This window comes from Lepidochelys olivacea (assembly GCF_965140295.1).
Source record: "Lepidochelys olivacea isolate rLepOli2 genome assembly, chromosome: 11".
Classification (NCBI taxonomy): domain Eukaryota; kingdom Metazoa; phylum Chordata; order Testudines; family Cheloniidae; genus Lepidochelys; species Lepidochelys olivacea.
Window position 1 is genome coordinate 13,844,787 of NC_140421.1, and position 16,568 is coordinate 13,861,354.

At 44.5% G+C, this 16,568-nt stretch overlaps 1 protein-coding gene across 3 annotated transcripts in view; it reads right to left on the reverse strand.

Annotated features, from left to right (window-relative positions):
• Positions 1-15,470, reverse strand: part of CFAP221 (cilia and flagella associated protein 221) — a 46,970-nt gene extending 31,500 nt beyond the window's left edge. For 2 of the 3 annotated variants that reach the window (XM_084642658.1, XM_084642657.1), the window contains exons 1-5: positions 15,309-15,470; positions 10,208-10,392; positions 9,599-9,699; positions 225-311; positions 17-112 (exon numbers count right to left, since the gene is read on the reverse strand). In XM_084642658.1, the coding sequence (XP_084498784.1) occupies positions 17-112; positions 225-311; positions 9,599-9,699; positions 10,208-10,346 (423 nt within the window). In that variant the 5' untranslated portion in view covers positions 10,347-10,392; positions 15,309-15,470. Of the gene's footprint in view, positions 1-16; positions 113-224; positions 312-1,716; positions 2,065-9,598; positions 9,700-10,207; positions 10,393-15,308 lie in introns of those variants that run through there. The other variant, XM_084642659.1, reaches the window with a different exon arrangement.
• Between the last annotated feature and the right edge of the window lie 1,098 nt (positions 15,471-16,568).

Below are 16,568 nucleotides of genomic sequence, written 5' to 3' on the forward strand. Positions count from 1 at the left end.
CTGAGATACTTCTTACCTGACAGTGAATTCGGATACAGTCATAGTAATATCGCCACTCATCAGGACAAAAATCAACTGTAACTGCAAATGACAAGCCAGGGACAAGCCGATGCTATAAAACGACACAGAATATAAACTAGGCGGCACTTTATTGCTGTTTGTGTGCAATGTTATCAAGTGCAAAATCAAATCTGAACAAACTGATGGTTATTTTTGACACTCACTGTTTTGTTGTATTTGATCTGAAAGTATTTTGTCTGGGGTGGTATAATGTGAAAATTTATTACATCACCAGAAATATTTACCAGATTCTGTAGAAGAAGAAAAAAGTTATTTTTAGGAGAACATTTGGGAATATTGTAAAGCTGCATTTTCATGAGACCGTACTTAACAAAGAAAGTCTGTTAAACAATGAAATAATAAATTGAATGTTGACAGAGAAAATGTTGAACATTATTAATTATGATTTGAGTTACTATAGTGACTCAGCACTTTAGACATGGACCAGGAGCCCAGTGTGCTAGGTGCTGTACAAACACAGAACAGAAATGTGGTCCTTCTCCAGACAGCTTATAGTCTTGTTCAGAATTTCAAAATGCAACACAACCAGTGGCTAATTTAAAAAAAGAAAATTGTGTATGTCTTGTATGCAGAATCTCCCAATCATAAAGGACCAAACCCTAATACGTTCAGCATGATGAGTTGTACTTATTCCACAAGTAATCTCATTGAAATTAGGGGGACTACTTGCAAAGTAAGATGCTATCTGTCAAATCAGAATCTGGCTCAAAGTGTTTTTCCCTTAAATATAAAAGGATCAGAAATGAAATTACTAATTTATAATTATTTTTATAGAGGCCTTTCAAACAGAAGGAAATTAAATAGTTTTATTTTCTGAAGGTTTCTGGAGTTTTATTTAGATCACAAAACTTAGAACAGTAGTGGTTCTGCCAGCAAAAATCAATGGTTGTATTAGCCTTCTTCCCAATTCTAAGCAACATTAGCAGCTGTTGTTAGATCAGAATAGCTTTCTGTCAAGGTTCCTCCCCCACTCTGAACTCTAGGGTACAGATGTGGGGACCTGCATGAAAAACCTCCTAAGCTTATCTTTACCAGCTTAGGTCAAAACTTCCCCAAGGTACAAAATATTACCCCCGTTATCCTTGGAATGGCCGCTACCACCACCAAACTAATACTGGTTACTGGGGAAGAGCTGTTTGGACGCGTCCTTCCCCCCAAAATACTTCCCAAAACCTTGCACCCCACTTCCTGGACAAGGTTTGGTAAAAAGCCTCACCAATTTGCCTAGGTGACTACAGACCCAGACCCTTGGATCTTAAGAACAATGAACAATCCTCCCAACACTTGCACTCCCCCTTTCCTGGGAAATGTTGGATAAAAAGCCTCACCAATTTGCATAGGTGACCACAGACCCAAACCCTTGGATCTGAGAACAATGAAAAAGCATTCAGTGTTTTACAAGAAGACTTTTAATAAAAAATAGAAGTAAATAGAAATAAAGAAATCCCCCCTGTAAAATCAGGATGGTAGATATCTTACAGGGTAATTAGATTCAAAAACATAGAGAACCCCTCTAGGCAAAACCTTGTTACAAAAAAGATACACAGACAGAAATAGTTATTCTATTCAGCACAATTCTTTTCTCAGCCATTTAAAGAAATCATAATCTAACACATACCTAGCTAGATTACTTACTAAAAGTTCTAAGACTCCATTCCTGTTCTGTCCCCGGCCAAGACGACTACAGACAGACACACAAACCCTTTGTTTCTCTCCCTCCTCCCAGCTTTTGAAAGTATCTTGTCTCCTCATTGGTCATTTTGGTCAGGTGCCAGCGAGGTTACCTTTAGCTTCTTAACCCTTTACAGGTGAGAGGAGCTTTCCCCTGGCCAGGAGGGATTTCAAAGGGGTTTACCCTTCCCTTTATATTTATGACACGCCCCCCAAATCTCAGCTAGGGTGAAACACTGGCTGGGATTTCTTCCTGGAGCTCTAGGAAAACAGAGTTAATAAGACACATGCATCTCTAAATATACTACCAAGTACATAAAGACTAACAATATTTTCCACATCTCAAGGATGATTTTAACCAGTTGATTCTGGGAAACTTTCACGGGAGAGTGCATCAGCCACTTTGTTAGAAGCTCCTGAGATGTGTTGGATGTCGAAATCAAAATCTTGGAGAGCTAAACTCCACTGAAGAAGTTTTCTGTTAGTTTCTTTGACGGTGTGAAGCCACTTTAGTGCAGCATGGTCGGTTTGCAGGTGGAAACGCCGTCCCCAAACATATGGGCGTAGCTTTTCCAGAGCGTAGACAATGGCATAACATTCTTTTTCAGTGACTGACCAGTTGCTTTCCCTCTCAGACAGTTTTTTGCTGAGAAACACTACAGGGTGGAATTCTTGATCAGGTCCTTTCTGCATTAAAACTGCTCCCACACCACGCTCGGATGCATCTGTGGTTACTAGGAACGGTTTGTCAAAGTCTGGGGCCCTTAGTACAGGGTCAGACATGAGTGTCGCTTTAAGCTTGTTAAAGGCCTTCTGACACTTTCCGGTCCACTGAACAGCATTTGGCTGTTTCTTTTTGGTTAGGTCTGTCAGTGGGGCAGCGATTTGGCTGTAGTGCGGTACAAATCGTCTGTAATAACCGGCCAAGCCTAAGAAGGATTGAACCTGTTTCTTTGACTTTGGGACAGGCCACTTTTGGATAGCATCCACTTTGGCCTGTAGGGGGCTGATAGTTCCTTGACCCACCTGGTGTCCAAGGTAAGTCACTCTGTTTAGGCCTATTTGACACTTCTTAGCCTTAACAGTTAGTCCTGCCTCCCTTATGCGCTCAAGGACTTTTTGTAGATGTTCCAGGTGGTCTGCCCAGGAATCCGAAAATATGGCCACATCGTCAAGGTAGGCGACTGCATATTCTCCTAATCCCGCTAGGAGACCATCTACAAGTCTTTGGAAAGTGGCGGGTGCATTTCGCAGCCCGAAAGGGAGTACATTAAATTCATACAGCCCGAGATGTGTGATGAAGGCTGACCTTTCCTTGGCAGATTCATCTAGCGGTACCTGCCAGTACCCCTTGGTTAAGTCCAAGGTAGAGATGAACTGGGACCTTCCCAGTTTCTCTAATAGTTCATCTGTGCGTGGCATGGGATAGTTGTCTGGGCGAGTTACAGCATTTAGCTTACGGTAGTCCACGCAAAAACGTATTTCCCCATCTGGTTTGGGAACTAGAACCACTGGAGATGCCCATGCACTTTCAGAGGGGCGGATTACACCCATCTGTAACATATCCTGGATCTCCCGTTCTATAGCAGTTTTAGCTTGAGGAGACACCCGGTAAGGTTGGACCCTAATTGGGTGAGCATTACCTGTGTCAATGGAGTGGTATGCCCGTTCAGTCAGTCCTGGGGTGGCTGAGAACGTTGGCGCGTAGCTAGTGCACAGCTCCTGGATCTGCTGTCGCTGCATACGCCCAAGGGTCATGGAGAGGTTCACCTCTTCCACACCACCAGCACATTTCCCTTCATAATAGACACCTTCAGGCCACTCAGCGTCCTCTTCTCCCTGGGCTGTAAACTGACAAACCTTTAATTCTCTGGAATAAAAGGGCTTTAGAGAATTAATATGATACACCTTAGGCTTTCGGTTGGAGGTGGGGAATGCTATGAGATAATTAACAGCTCCCAGGCGCTCCTGGACCACGAATGGCCCTTCCCACGATGCTTCCATTTTATGGGCCTGGAGCGCCTTTAAGACCATGACCTGGTCTCCTACTTTGAAGGAACGCTCTCTGGCATGTTTATCATACCAGGCTTTTTGCTCTTTTTGAGCATCCTGTAAGTTTTCTCTAGCAAGGGCTAAAGAGGTTCGGAGGGTGTTTTGTAGGTTGGTTACAAAGTCCAGAATGTTAGTTCCTGGAGAAGGTGTAAATCCCTCCCATTGCTGCTTCACCAACTGCAATGGCCCCTTAACCTCACGGCCATATACAAGTTCAAATGGGGAAAACCCTAAACTGGGATGTGGTACAGCTCTGTAGGCAAAGAGCAACTGCTGCAATACTAGGTCCCAATCATTGGAGTGCTCATTTACGAATTTACGTATCATGGCCCCCAAAGTTCCATTAAACTTCTCCACCATGCCATTTGTTTGATGATGGTAAGGAGTGGCAACCAAGTGATTTACCCCATGAGCTTCCCAAAGGTTTTTCATAGTTCCTGCCAGGAAATTAGTCCCTGCATCTGTGAGGATGTCGGAGGGCCAACCTACCCTGGCAAAAATGTCTGCTAGTGCCTGGCACACACTTTTAGCCCTGGTGTTGCTTAGAGCTACTGCTTCCGGCCATCGGGTGGCAAAATCCATGAAAGTCAGTATGTACTGCTTTCCTCTGGGTGTCTTTTTCGGAAAAGGACCCAGAATATCCACAGCTACTCGCTGAAATGGAACTTCAATGATGGGGAGTGGCTGGAGAGGAGCTTTGACCTGGTCTTGGGGTTTTCCCACTCTTTGGCACACCTCACAAGACTGGACATAGGTAGAAACATCCTTGCCCATTCCCTCCCAGTGGAATGACCCCCCCAAACGGTCTTTGGTCCTGTTCACCCCAGCATGGCCACTAGGGTGATCATGGGCTAAGCTCAAGAGCTTGGCCCGGTATTTAGTTGGAACTACCAACTGTCTCTGAGGATGCCAGTCTTCCTGGTGTCCCCCAGAAAGAGTTTCCTTGTATAAAAGTCCTCTTTCTACAACAAACCTGGATCGATTAGAAGAGCTGAGAGGCGGTGGGTTGCTCCGTGCCGCCGTCCAAGCTCTCTGGAGGCTTTCATCTGCTTCCTGTTCGGTCTGGAACTGTTCCCTTGATGCTGGAGACATCAGTTCCTCATGGGATTGTGGACCTAGGCTTGGTCCCTCTGGAAGCGATATAGGGGATGGAGCTGTTTCTGTTGACTGTGAACCGCTCTCCGCTGGTGCACTATGTTGGGATTCAGGCTCCGGCTGAGCCTCTTGTGTAGGGTTATCGGCTGCTGCCAGTTCAGGTTCGGTGGGGCCCTCTGGTGTTGAGGTTGCAAGTACTGGATTCAGTGCTGACACGGGGTCTGGTGTTGGTTGTTTGGCTGGTTCCGGTTCTGGGACTGGTTCCGTCTGGGTCTCTGGGACTGGATCCACTACTGCTGTTGCAGACATTGGCCTGGGGTCCAGGTCCATCACCTCTGACTGGGTCCTGATAGAAGTTTCCGGAACAGAGCTAGGCCTCACGGCTTGTTTAGCCTGGTTGCGGGTGACCGTTCCCACCCTCTTGGCCTGCTTCACATGATTGGCCAAGTCTTCCCCCAACAGCATGGGGATGGGATAATCATCATAGACTGCAAAAGTCCACATTCCTGACCAGCCCTTGTACTGGACAGGCAACTTGGCTGTAGGCAAATTGAAAGAGTTGGACTTGAAGGGTTGAATCGTCACTTGGATCTCTGGGTTGATTAAATTGGGGTCCACTAAGGAAGCATGGATAGCTGACACTTGTGCTCCGGTGTCCCTCCACGCGGTGACCTTCTTCCCACCCACACTCACAGTTTCCCTCCGCTCCAAGGGTATCTGGGAGGTATCTGGGCCTGTGGACCTCTGGTGTGATTCCGGTGCAATGAACTGTAATCTGTTGGGGTTCTTGGGGCATTTGGCCTTCACATGCCCCAGCTCGTTACACTTAAAACATCGTCCAGCTGACGGGTCACTGGGGCGAGGAGGGTTGCTGGAGAACGGGGTGGTGGGACGATAAGGGGTCTGGAGGGTTCTTTGGGAGGTAGGTGGGGCTTTGGGCAGCCCCCGGTAATAGGGTGTGGTCTGGGGTGGTCCCTTCTGGTCTCCGCTCCAACTGCGACCAGTTTTCTTCTTCTCTGCCACCTCCACCCATCTGGCTCCAATCTCTCCTGCCTCAATTACAGTTTTGGGTTTCCCATCTAGGATGTATCTTTCTATTTCCTCAGGAACACCCTCTAAGAATTGTTCCATTTGCATTAGGAAGGGCAAATTTACTGGAGATTCAACACTTGCTCCTGATATCCAGGCATCCCAATGTTTTACAATGTGGTAGGCATGTCGGGTAAATGACATGTCTGGTTTCCACCTTAGGGCTCTGAACCTCCGACGAGACTGCTCGGGTGTTATCCCCATTCTGACTCTCGCCTTGGATTTAAACAGTTCATACTTGTTCATGTGTTCTTTAGGCATTTCAGCTGCCACCTCAGCTAAGGGTCCACTGAGCTGCGGCCTCAGCTCTACCATGTATTGGTCAGTAGAGATGTTGTACCCAAGGCAGGCCCTTTCGAAGTTTTCTAAGAAGGCCTCAGTATCATCACCTGCCTTGTAGGTGGGGAACTTTCTGGGATGGGAAGTGGTACCTGGAGAAGGATTGCTAGGGTTTGTTGGTATATTCTGCTGGGCCTTTATCCTCTCCATCTCCTCCACATGCTTCCTCTCTTTTTCCTTCTCCTCCTCCTTCAGCCGCATGAGTTCTATCTGTCTCTCATGTTCCCTTTGTTTTTCCTCAGCCTGAAATTTGGCTAATTCCAGCTGTAGTCGAGCTGAGGATTTGGCCATTCTAACCTCTCTGTTTTTAACTAACTTTACACCCGAGGTTTAGAAATAAACAAACAAAACTTGGCTGTAAAATTTTGCTGTGCTGGAATAGAATACCTATTCTCTGATAGTGATTGTCAGCCTACAGAAAAAGACAATTCCCTTGTCTCTGCTCTGGGCCCAAATTAAAGCAAAAAACCTCCACTACTTGGAAACCTGCTTACCCAGCCCAAAGAAAAAAAAAATTTCTTTTCAAACCTGTGCTCCTTGTAAAACAAAAAAAAAACCAAAATCCTAAAAAAAAACCCTGCCACTTTTGTCTCCAGGCAAATGGGTAGAGCACACACCCCCTATTTACTTTTAGGAAGAAAAGAAAAAAAAAAAACCTCTGGGTTGGAAGACTGTGAATTTCCCTGCAGGAGTTAAGTACCCTGCCTCTAGGCAAAGAAAACCTGCAATTCACAAGATAATCCCCTTTTGTCTCTGCTTGGCCACAAAGCAGAGAGAAACCAAGCTGCTTTCAGTTTCAAAGCTGCTTTCTGGACTTCCTAAAAATTCCTTTTTAAAATCTGTATTTCTAGTTCAAAAAATCTCAACTGGATCTCAAAATGATTTCAGGTTAATCCCACCGCTGTGCCACCATGTCAAGGTTCCTCCCCCACTCTGAACTCTAGGGTACAGATGTGGGGACCTGCATGAAAAACCTCCTAAGCTTATCTTTACCAGCTTAGGTCAAAACTTCCCCAAGGTACAAAATATTACCCCCGTTATCCTTGGAATGGCCGCTACCACCACCAAACTAATACTGGTTACTGGGGAAGAGCTGTTTGGACGCGTCCTTCCCCCCAAAATACTTCCCAAAACCTTGCACCCCACTTCCTGGACAAGGTTTGGTAAAAAGCCTCACCAATTTGCCTAGGTGACTACAGACCCAGACCCTTGGATCTTAAGAACAATGAACAATCCTCCCAACACTTGCACTCCCCCTTTCCTGGGAAATGTTGGATAAAAAGCCTCACCAATTTGCATAGGTGACCACAGACCCAAACCCTTGGATCTGAGAACAATGAAAAAGCATTCAGTGTTTTACAAGAAGACTTTTAATAAAAAATAGAAGTAAATAGAAATAAAGAAATCCCCCCTGTAAAATCAGGATGGTAGATATCTTACAGGGTAATTAGATTCAAAAACATAGAGAACCCCTCTAGGCAAAACCTTGTTACAAAAAAGATACACAGACAGAAATAGTTATTCTATTCAGCACAATTCTTTTCTCAGCCATTTAAAGAAATCATAATCTAACACATACCTAGCTAGATTACTTACTAAAAGTTCTAAGACTCCATTCCTGTTCTGTCCCCGGCCAAGACGACTACAGACAGACACACAAACCCTTTGTTTCTCTCCCTCCTCCCAGCTTTTGAAAGTATCTTGTCTCCTCATTGGTCATTTTGGTCAGGTGCCAGCGAGGTTACCTTTAGCTTCTTAACCCTTTACAGGTGAGAGGAGCTTTCCCCTGGCCAGGAGGGATTTCAAAGGGGTTTACCCTTCCCTTTATATTTATGACACTTTCCCATAGGAAGGATGCTTGCAGAGGTAGCTGCTCAGGTCCTCAAAACTGGGTAGAGCACTTATGCACTTTTCAGGGCATCAGGAGTTCACTGAACAACCTTGGCAGCCAGAGTAATATTTACTTATTAGGACCCAACTGAGATTGGGGCTCTGTTGTGCTGTGCACTTAACAAACACATAGTCTGAGACAGTCTCTGCTCCCAAAGAACTTACAGTCTAAATAGAAAAAACAGACAAAGGGTGGGAGCAGAAACAGACATGACTTGCCCAGGGTGACTCAAAAGGCAAGTGGTAGAAAGCAGCTATTGAACTCAGGTCTCCTGACTCTCAGTCCAGCTCCCCATACACCAGATCAAACTACCTCTAGAAGAGGACTGAGGGCATTTTCAAAGTTTCCTTTGATTAACGAGCACATGTGCAGCCAAATGCAATCACAATGACCCAGGAAAGTTTTGGGGCGGATCCACCGTTGGCTTTATGGCAAAGTACCCTGTTAGAGGACTCCAAAGGGCAGGAGGGCATATTGGCCAGGAGGACAGAAGATTGTTGAGCAAAATGCACAGTGTACATGGATTATCCCTGTCAAGGTTCCTCCCCCACTCTGAATTCTAGGGTACAGATGTGGGGACCTGCATGAAAAACCTCCTAAGCTTATCTTTACCAGCTTAGGTCAAAAATTCCCCAAGGTACAAAATATTCCACCCTTTGTCCTTGGATTGGCCGCTACCACCACCAAACTAATACTGGTTACTGGGGAAGAGCTGTTTGGACACGTCTTTCCCCCCAAAATACTTCCCAAAATCTTGCACCCCACTTCCTGGACAAGGTTTGGTAAAAAGCCTCACCAATTTGCATAGGTGACCAAAGACCCAAACCCTTGGATCTGAGAACAATGAAAAAGCATTCAGTTTTCCTACAAGAAGACTTTTAATAGAAATAGAAGTAAAGAAATCACCTCTGTAAAATTAGGATGGTAGATACCTTACAGGGTAATTAGATTCAAAACATAGAGAACCCCTCTAGGCAAAACCTTAAGTTACAAAAAAGATACACAGACAGAAATAGTTATTCTATTCAGCACAATTCTTTTCTCAGCCATTTAAAGACATCATAATCTAACACGTACCTAGCTAGATTACTTACTAAAAGTTCTAAGACTCCATTCCTGGTCTATCCCCGGCAAAAACAGCATATAGACAGACTCACAGACCCTTTGTTTCTCTCCCTCCTCTCAGCTTTTTAAAGTATCTTGTCTCCTCATTGGTCATTTTGGTCAGGTGCCAGCGAGGTTACCTTTAGCTTCTTAACCCTTTGCAGCTGAGAGGAGCTTTCCCCTGGCCAGGAGGGATTTCAAAGGGGTTTACCCTTCCCTTTATATTTATGACAATCCCTTTACAATGTATTAGCTATTCTCGGCTTCAAGACTTACCAGGATCTGCTGGTGATGTTTTTCGATTGTATACCCTCCATAATGCAATACAGCAGGCTTAGCCTGTATGACCTTGTTTCTCAGAAGTTTTGCATAAATCTCTGCAATGAAAGATAAGCAAACATGAGAGAAGGAGGCTGGGCTACTTAAATGCCATTGTTGTTAATTATGTTTATTTAATATTTGTATGTAGCATCATAACCATGAACGAGAGAGAGAACAAAGATACAGGGCTGGATCCTCTTATCCGGCTGAACTGTGCTTGGTGCAGAACGAGGGAGGGGAGTTAAAGTATCTTTATGCCATCTCTACAGATCCACGATCCAGAGGCCAGGCTCACCCCTGGCACAATATTAAATTGCATCTGGCTGCCAATGGCTCCATGAGCCATTCCAAAAGCTCGGGATCAGCCAAGCACAGTGGTATTACAGGCATGCCCCCTTTTCCCTGGCCATACCCTCTACATCCAGGCCAGGAGGGAGATAGAGCCGCTATGCCACAGAATGGGATTTTAAAAAGAGAAGGACTGGGTCTCTGAAAAGTAACAATGTCCTGATCCTTTGTCCCAATGTTCCGGCCTGGAGGATGGTCAGATAGCAGACTACTTACTCGACTCCAGCAGGTGATTGGGGACACCATTTCCCTTTTGAGGCTCCTCCACAAGGCTGTCCAAAAGGATGGTGGGTACTTTCTTAAATGATTTTTCTGCATGACTAAATTCTAAAGGGGCTGACTGAACCACCTCCATGTTGGCATGGACATGTAGTCCCACGAGTACCAAGATAGGTCATTACCTGTGATCAAGCACAAAATTTTAATCTTATCACAAAATATCATGCTGATTGGTACAGTCTCATTGTCTCCTTGTACTCCCCTGTCTGTCTGTATCTGTCTGTTTTCTCCTGTCTTATACTTAGATTGCGAGCTTTTGGGGACATGGACTGTCTTTTACCCCCCTGTGTTTGTACTGAACCTAGTGTAGTAAGGTCCTGGTCCATGCCTTAGGCTCCTAGGCCCCACGATAATACAAATAATAAATAGTAATAACAATACAATAGGTAGCAATGCATATAGAAGCTGAAGACACTTTAGTACAAAAGCAAGGCCTCTGAACGGTTTCATAGGATTTAGAGAACTAACTTACAAAATGACGATAATTGATTCACTTATTGATAAATCCAGAGTGGAAAGGGAACCAAATGAAATCTTTCCCTCATCCCTAAGTGACAGGGTCTTAACCGCCCCGGTGAGTGGAGATAATACACCCTGTTAAACACCTAACATACATAAATATGATCACTTATATAAGGTAAAATGTTTCCCACCCTGAAGGTTACAGAAATTTGCTACGGAGGATTAGCCGGGGGAGAGAATATTCCCTTGATGCTCAAGGCCAATATTTCCAATTTTTCCAAATTATGGGAGAATTTCTGCAATTCTTACTCATGTTAAGTAGTGTTTACTCGTATGAGTTGTTCCCCACTAAGATCCACAATGGGATACAGGCAGCTGCTGGTCCCTTGGGTAAACTAATCCTATATTGTTTATGGCTTTAGATACTTAAAATAATACCTTGAAATGCACCCACAGGTGGACTGGCAGCCAGTGCAGTTTGCATATCACTGACTCCCATGTACAAATGCCTTGCAGCAGCCATGCCACCAGATTTGGTCACAGGTTCAATCTGCAAGTGTATTCAAAGGGAATCCCGAATAAGCCTCATTATTACAGTAACCTAGCATACCACTCCACAGGGCCTGGATGAGCCTGGCAACCACCATATCCAGAAAGGGTCAAAACCACAGAGAGAGAATAATCCACTCCTGACCACTACTAACACCTGAGCTTCTAGGTGCTGCTCACAGGTAAAAATGACCCCCACACCATTCAGCCTACCTCCCCTAGGACTGACTCCCTCAATAGACAGACGCTCTGAGGAACAGACAAGATTATTTAGCCATTTCCCTCCTCTCACCCATAATACCTTTGAATTACTGGGCTGAGCCTTGAACAGCAGTGTCACCTCCAGTTGTGACAGAGAGAGTAGGCCAAAGTGAGGGATAGTGCAGGCAGGAATTACGCAAACATGCCCATAAGGCTCTGCCACCAGACTTCAGACCTGACCTACGAAAACCCAGTAAGGCCAGAGCCTGTTCTTGCAGAAAACAACTGCTTGGGGTAAGGATAGTGGTAGATAGCTGGCTGCAAGACTAGCACTTGAGACATCCTGACAGGATGCCAACAAGCTGGTATCCCATGCCATGGGCAACATGTTACTGCTCCCTCAGCAGGAGCAATATGTGCTCCCCAAAATCTGCTGGATAGTTCCTGCTGCTGATAGCAGAGTGTGGCAAGGTATCTAGAGGTCCTTTTCTACCAGACATGCTCCCAAGGACAACGTGGTATGCTCCTTAAGAGACAGATTCATAAATTCCAAGGCCAGAAAGGACCATTGTGATCATCTCGTCTGATCTCCTGTATAACACAGACCACAGAACTTCTCCGAATTTGTTCTCAGAGCAAATCCTTAGACAAACATCCAATCTTGATTTAAAAATTGTCAAGAGATGTAGAATCCACCACATGGGAAGTTGTTCCAATGGTCAATTACTCTCACTGTTAAAAATGTACACCTTATTTCCAGTATGAATTTGTCTAGCTTTGACTTCCAGCCACTGCATGATGTTAGCCCTAGATAAGATGGGCCTGCCTCCCTGCCTCCCTTGGACAGTCATTACCATGCACACTCTACTATCTCCTAATGGAGATATTCTGGAATCTCCCAATGGAGCCTGGATGGTTGTGTGTGTGTGTATGTGTGTGTAGAAGAGACCCTTTGTTCCCCTCAGAGTCCTCCAACACAACCAAGGGCAGAAAAGGTCCTTTTGATAAATTAATTGCCCAGGCTGGTTCTTCTAGTATCTCATAAGTATTTGGGTGTGGGGTGTTAACTTGCAGATTCCTCTTTAATTGTTAAATGTTAATATGTCAGATTATAGAAGGGGTATTTAAATCCTTTGTGTAAATAGTGTTTGGATGGGTTATTTATTTAACCAAGATAAATATATAATTCAGCAAGACAAGGGGATTATACATCCTGTTTAAGTAAGCACAGTTATCAGAACAGAAACTTATCTACAGAAATGCCCAAAACATTGTGCAATAAGGAAACCAAACATAATCCACATGGCAGTTTGCTCACAAATCTAACATAGTTTGTTATGTTTGCTCCCCCATCTCCCACACCTGATGCCTGGAGGAGAGGGGAACAAAGCTTTGGCACAAGCATGGAGGGGAAAAGCTGCTATGCCAGATACTTCCCTCCCTCAAGTAGCCCCCGCTTTTCTCTTCTCCACAAATGTTATTCCAACCAAGGAGAATGGGTGTGGCCAGAGAAACTGGGTGGGGCCACATTAAGTAGGATGCATAAAACTCCGGATTAAAAACAATCACATGCTTGATGCAACATTAACTTCTGCATGTGAAACCAACCCCTACTCAATGTGTGGCTGTGTCCCCTTCTAGTAATAGCTGGGCCACATACAGAGGTTGATGAGCCTGGTACAGACTTAGCTAACAGAGTTGGGTCTTTTAACTCAGATAGTAGAAGCCCAGGCTTTAAGATCCAGAGGTCCCACATCAATTCCCACTGCGGACAACCCTTTCAGGAGTACAGCATTACACATGCTTTATAATTCTTATAGTCTTATAGAGCCTACTGGCCTACAGCTACTGGCTACCACTACAATGGTTGGGGAAGAGCTCCAGAGAGGAGCATTATAGAAAAGACCCTCCACACAGGTTGCTTGGATCTGCTGATCTGAGGAACACAGACTCACAGATCCCTAATACTTCGTTTTGTTGTCCTTTGTCCTGCTCTCTGTTTGTCTAGCCTCCTTTAGGCTATATGCTCTTAGGGAAAAAAGCACACACCCTGCCCCAAAGTGCCTAAAATGCCATTTCAGAGTAGCAGCTGTGTTAGTCTGTATTCGCAAAAAGAAAAGGAGTACTTGTGGCACCTTAGAGACTAACAAATTTATTTGAGCATAAGCTTTCGTGAGCTACCGTGTTGATTTCTGTCCCTGCATAATGTTTATTAAAAAATGAGCATGCTTTGGCTTTACAGGTTAGCTTTTCTGGATTCAATACTTTACACAAATCAGGGTGAGAAAACATCAATATTGTGCAGGGCAAAGGTAATTTTATACTGGTCCCAACAAAATGTACACAACAACACACTAAAACAATTATAAATAGCAGGCTACTTTCTCTCCATTTGTGTTACTTAACTTTATACTTTAAAATTTTAACTATGAAATCATCATCATCATCCTCTTTGCTACTGTCCCTCATTAGGTGTAAAAGGTGTGAAAAGCAGATGATGGAATGACATTAGGAAAGTATTCTTTCATATATGTTCATATCAGTAACTGACAACAGCAGCAAACACCACCACCCATCTCCATTACAAACTCTCCATATTATTCCCTCCCACTATGCCTTTAAGACCCTGATCCTACAACTCCTGGGAAGGACTGTCAATTTAGACTACTCTGTGTAACAAACATTATGGGTGAAATCCTGGCCACATTGAAGTCAATGGCAAAACTCACTTTGACTTAAATAAGTGAGGATTTCAATTTACATCTATTAATATTTGAGCCATTAGATCCTTTTGTGTCTTGTAGAGCACCGAGCACACTTAACTAGTAATAAATAAGAATACAATTAAATGCAGTTGCACAAGCATGGGATTTTCAAAAGCACCTAAGTGAGTGAGGAGCAATGGGACTTGTGCTCCAAAGTCAATGAAGCACTTTTGAAAATTCCACTCATATGGTAAAGAGGTTGCTGCTGATTTAACTCCCAGGTCTCTTGATTCCTTAGTGTCACAGGCGTCCTATTATAACAAGAGTGTTTTGCATATTTTTTCAATTACTTTAAATAAATCTTCATGTTTTATTTTATGAAGCTAAAAGCTTCATTATTTTATTCACTATAAAAAAAAAGTTAAATCACACTGTCTTGAGACTGACTGCCTTTATTATTACCATTGGGCTGTGTCTCACACCAGGTGAGAATCTGAATGGAGGAGATTTAAAATAATTCAGCGTTGGATTATAAGAGCCAAAGTTTCAATATAATTGTGCCCAGAAGGACACATATCCTTGGCATGCACAAAACCCACACAATTGTATTTGGAAATCATAGCCTTGATCCTGCAATGAGCTCTGTGCAGGCAGAGACCACCTGCGGGGAGCTGTTTGCAAGCTCAGGACCACAGTTACTAGGATTAAAATCAATGGGAATTAGGCACCTAAATACCTTTGAAGATCTAGGCCGCAGGTGCTTAGTTACCTGACTGGCATACATACTCTCAGGTTTTTGCACATAAATTGGGCTAGTGTGCATTTACATGGACTGCCAGATACACAATCACCTGACTGGTACCTGCAAATAGACCCGCTTGCAACTTCTCCATTGTTAAAACGGTGCCCCTAAATGTCTCACTGAAACACACGCACGTGGCAAAAGTCCCTGCCTCCCCCAGAGAGCCTCCCTTCAAGCGGGCAGAGAAGATCATGAGATGTAGGGCAGCGGGTCTGTTTGCACTGAGGTGCTGCGGGGGGCTTTGTACTCTGCTGCACCATGGCCCTGGGCACCCACAAGAGCTGCCAGCCACTCACCTGCACCCAAGTTCTGCACCTACCTCGCGTGCAGGCCACATCCAAGAGCCTTGCCCACAGCCACGAGTGAGAGAGGGCGGTGGGCAGGGAGGGGGAGCGGGGCAGCCCAGCCTAGCAACCTTCCCCTCCCTGTGCACAGCAGGGCCAGCAGCATCTCCCCAGCCCAGCTCCTCTCCCCTGGTTGCTAGGCTAACATCAACTCAGCTCCCAGACAAAGCCTGCAGCGGGCTGTACCATGTTCAGCCCTGGCACAGGGGGAGAAGTGGCAAAGTTTGGGGGGCAGAAATTAAGGAAAAACACCAGAATTTTTCCCCACCCCTTCTAAGGATTTTGCCTGCCTAATTTTTACATGTTTAGCCTCCAAATCTCATTTCAGTGGTTTGTGAAAGGGTTTGGGGGGAAGTTATCTTAATCTTAGGCTGTACCACTTAGCTAGAAAGGGGTAGGCTGGGAATGTGTAGAGCAGAGAAGCTGGGCCCTAGAGCCTAGGGCAGTGGTTTTCAACCTTTTTTTCATTTGCAGACACCCCTAAACACTTTGGAACGGAGGTGCGGCCACCTTTGGAAATCTTAGACGTAGTCCGCGGAACCCCAGATTGAAAATCACTCTTCTATGGCAGTGACTCTCAATCTTTCCAGACTACTGTACCCTTTTCAGGAGTTTGATTTGTCTTGCGTACCCCCGAGTTGCACCTCACCTAAAAACTATTTGCTTACAAAATCAGACATAAAAATACAAGAGTGTCACGGCACACTATTACTGAGAAATGCTTACTGTCTCATTTTTGCCATATCATTATAAAATAAATCAACTGGAATACATTGTACTTACATTTCAGTATATAGTAGATAGAGCACTATAAAAGTCATTGTCTGTATGAAATTTTAGTCTGTACTGACTTTCCTAATGCTTTTTATGTAGCCTGTTGTAAAAGTAGGCAAATGTCTAGATGAGTTGATGTACCCCCTGGAAGACCTCTACATACCCCAAGGGTCCGCATACCCCTGTTTGAGAACCACTGTTCTATGGTAACAACAACTTTTTGCAGACCCCTTAGACATAGTCTGTGGACTCTCAGGGAGCTGAGGACCACAGATTGAAAACCACTGGTCTAGAGGATGAAGTATCAGTGGTTGCATCCTGGTGAGTGTGGGGAATACTTGTACTTCTCTAAGCTGTCACTGGAACAACAGCAAAGCAATGTATTTGTTCATCCCTGTCACTTTGAACTTGTCAGTACCCCGTAAGGCATTTGAAATGAAATCCTTAAAGACAGTTTGCAA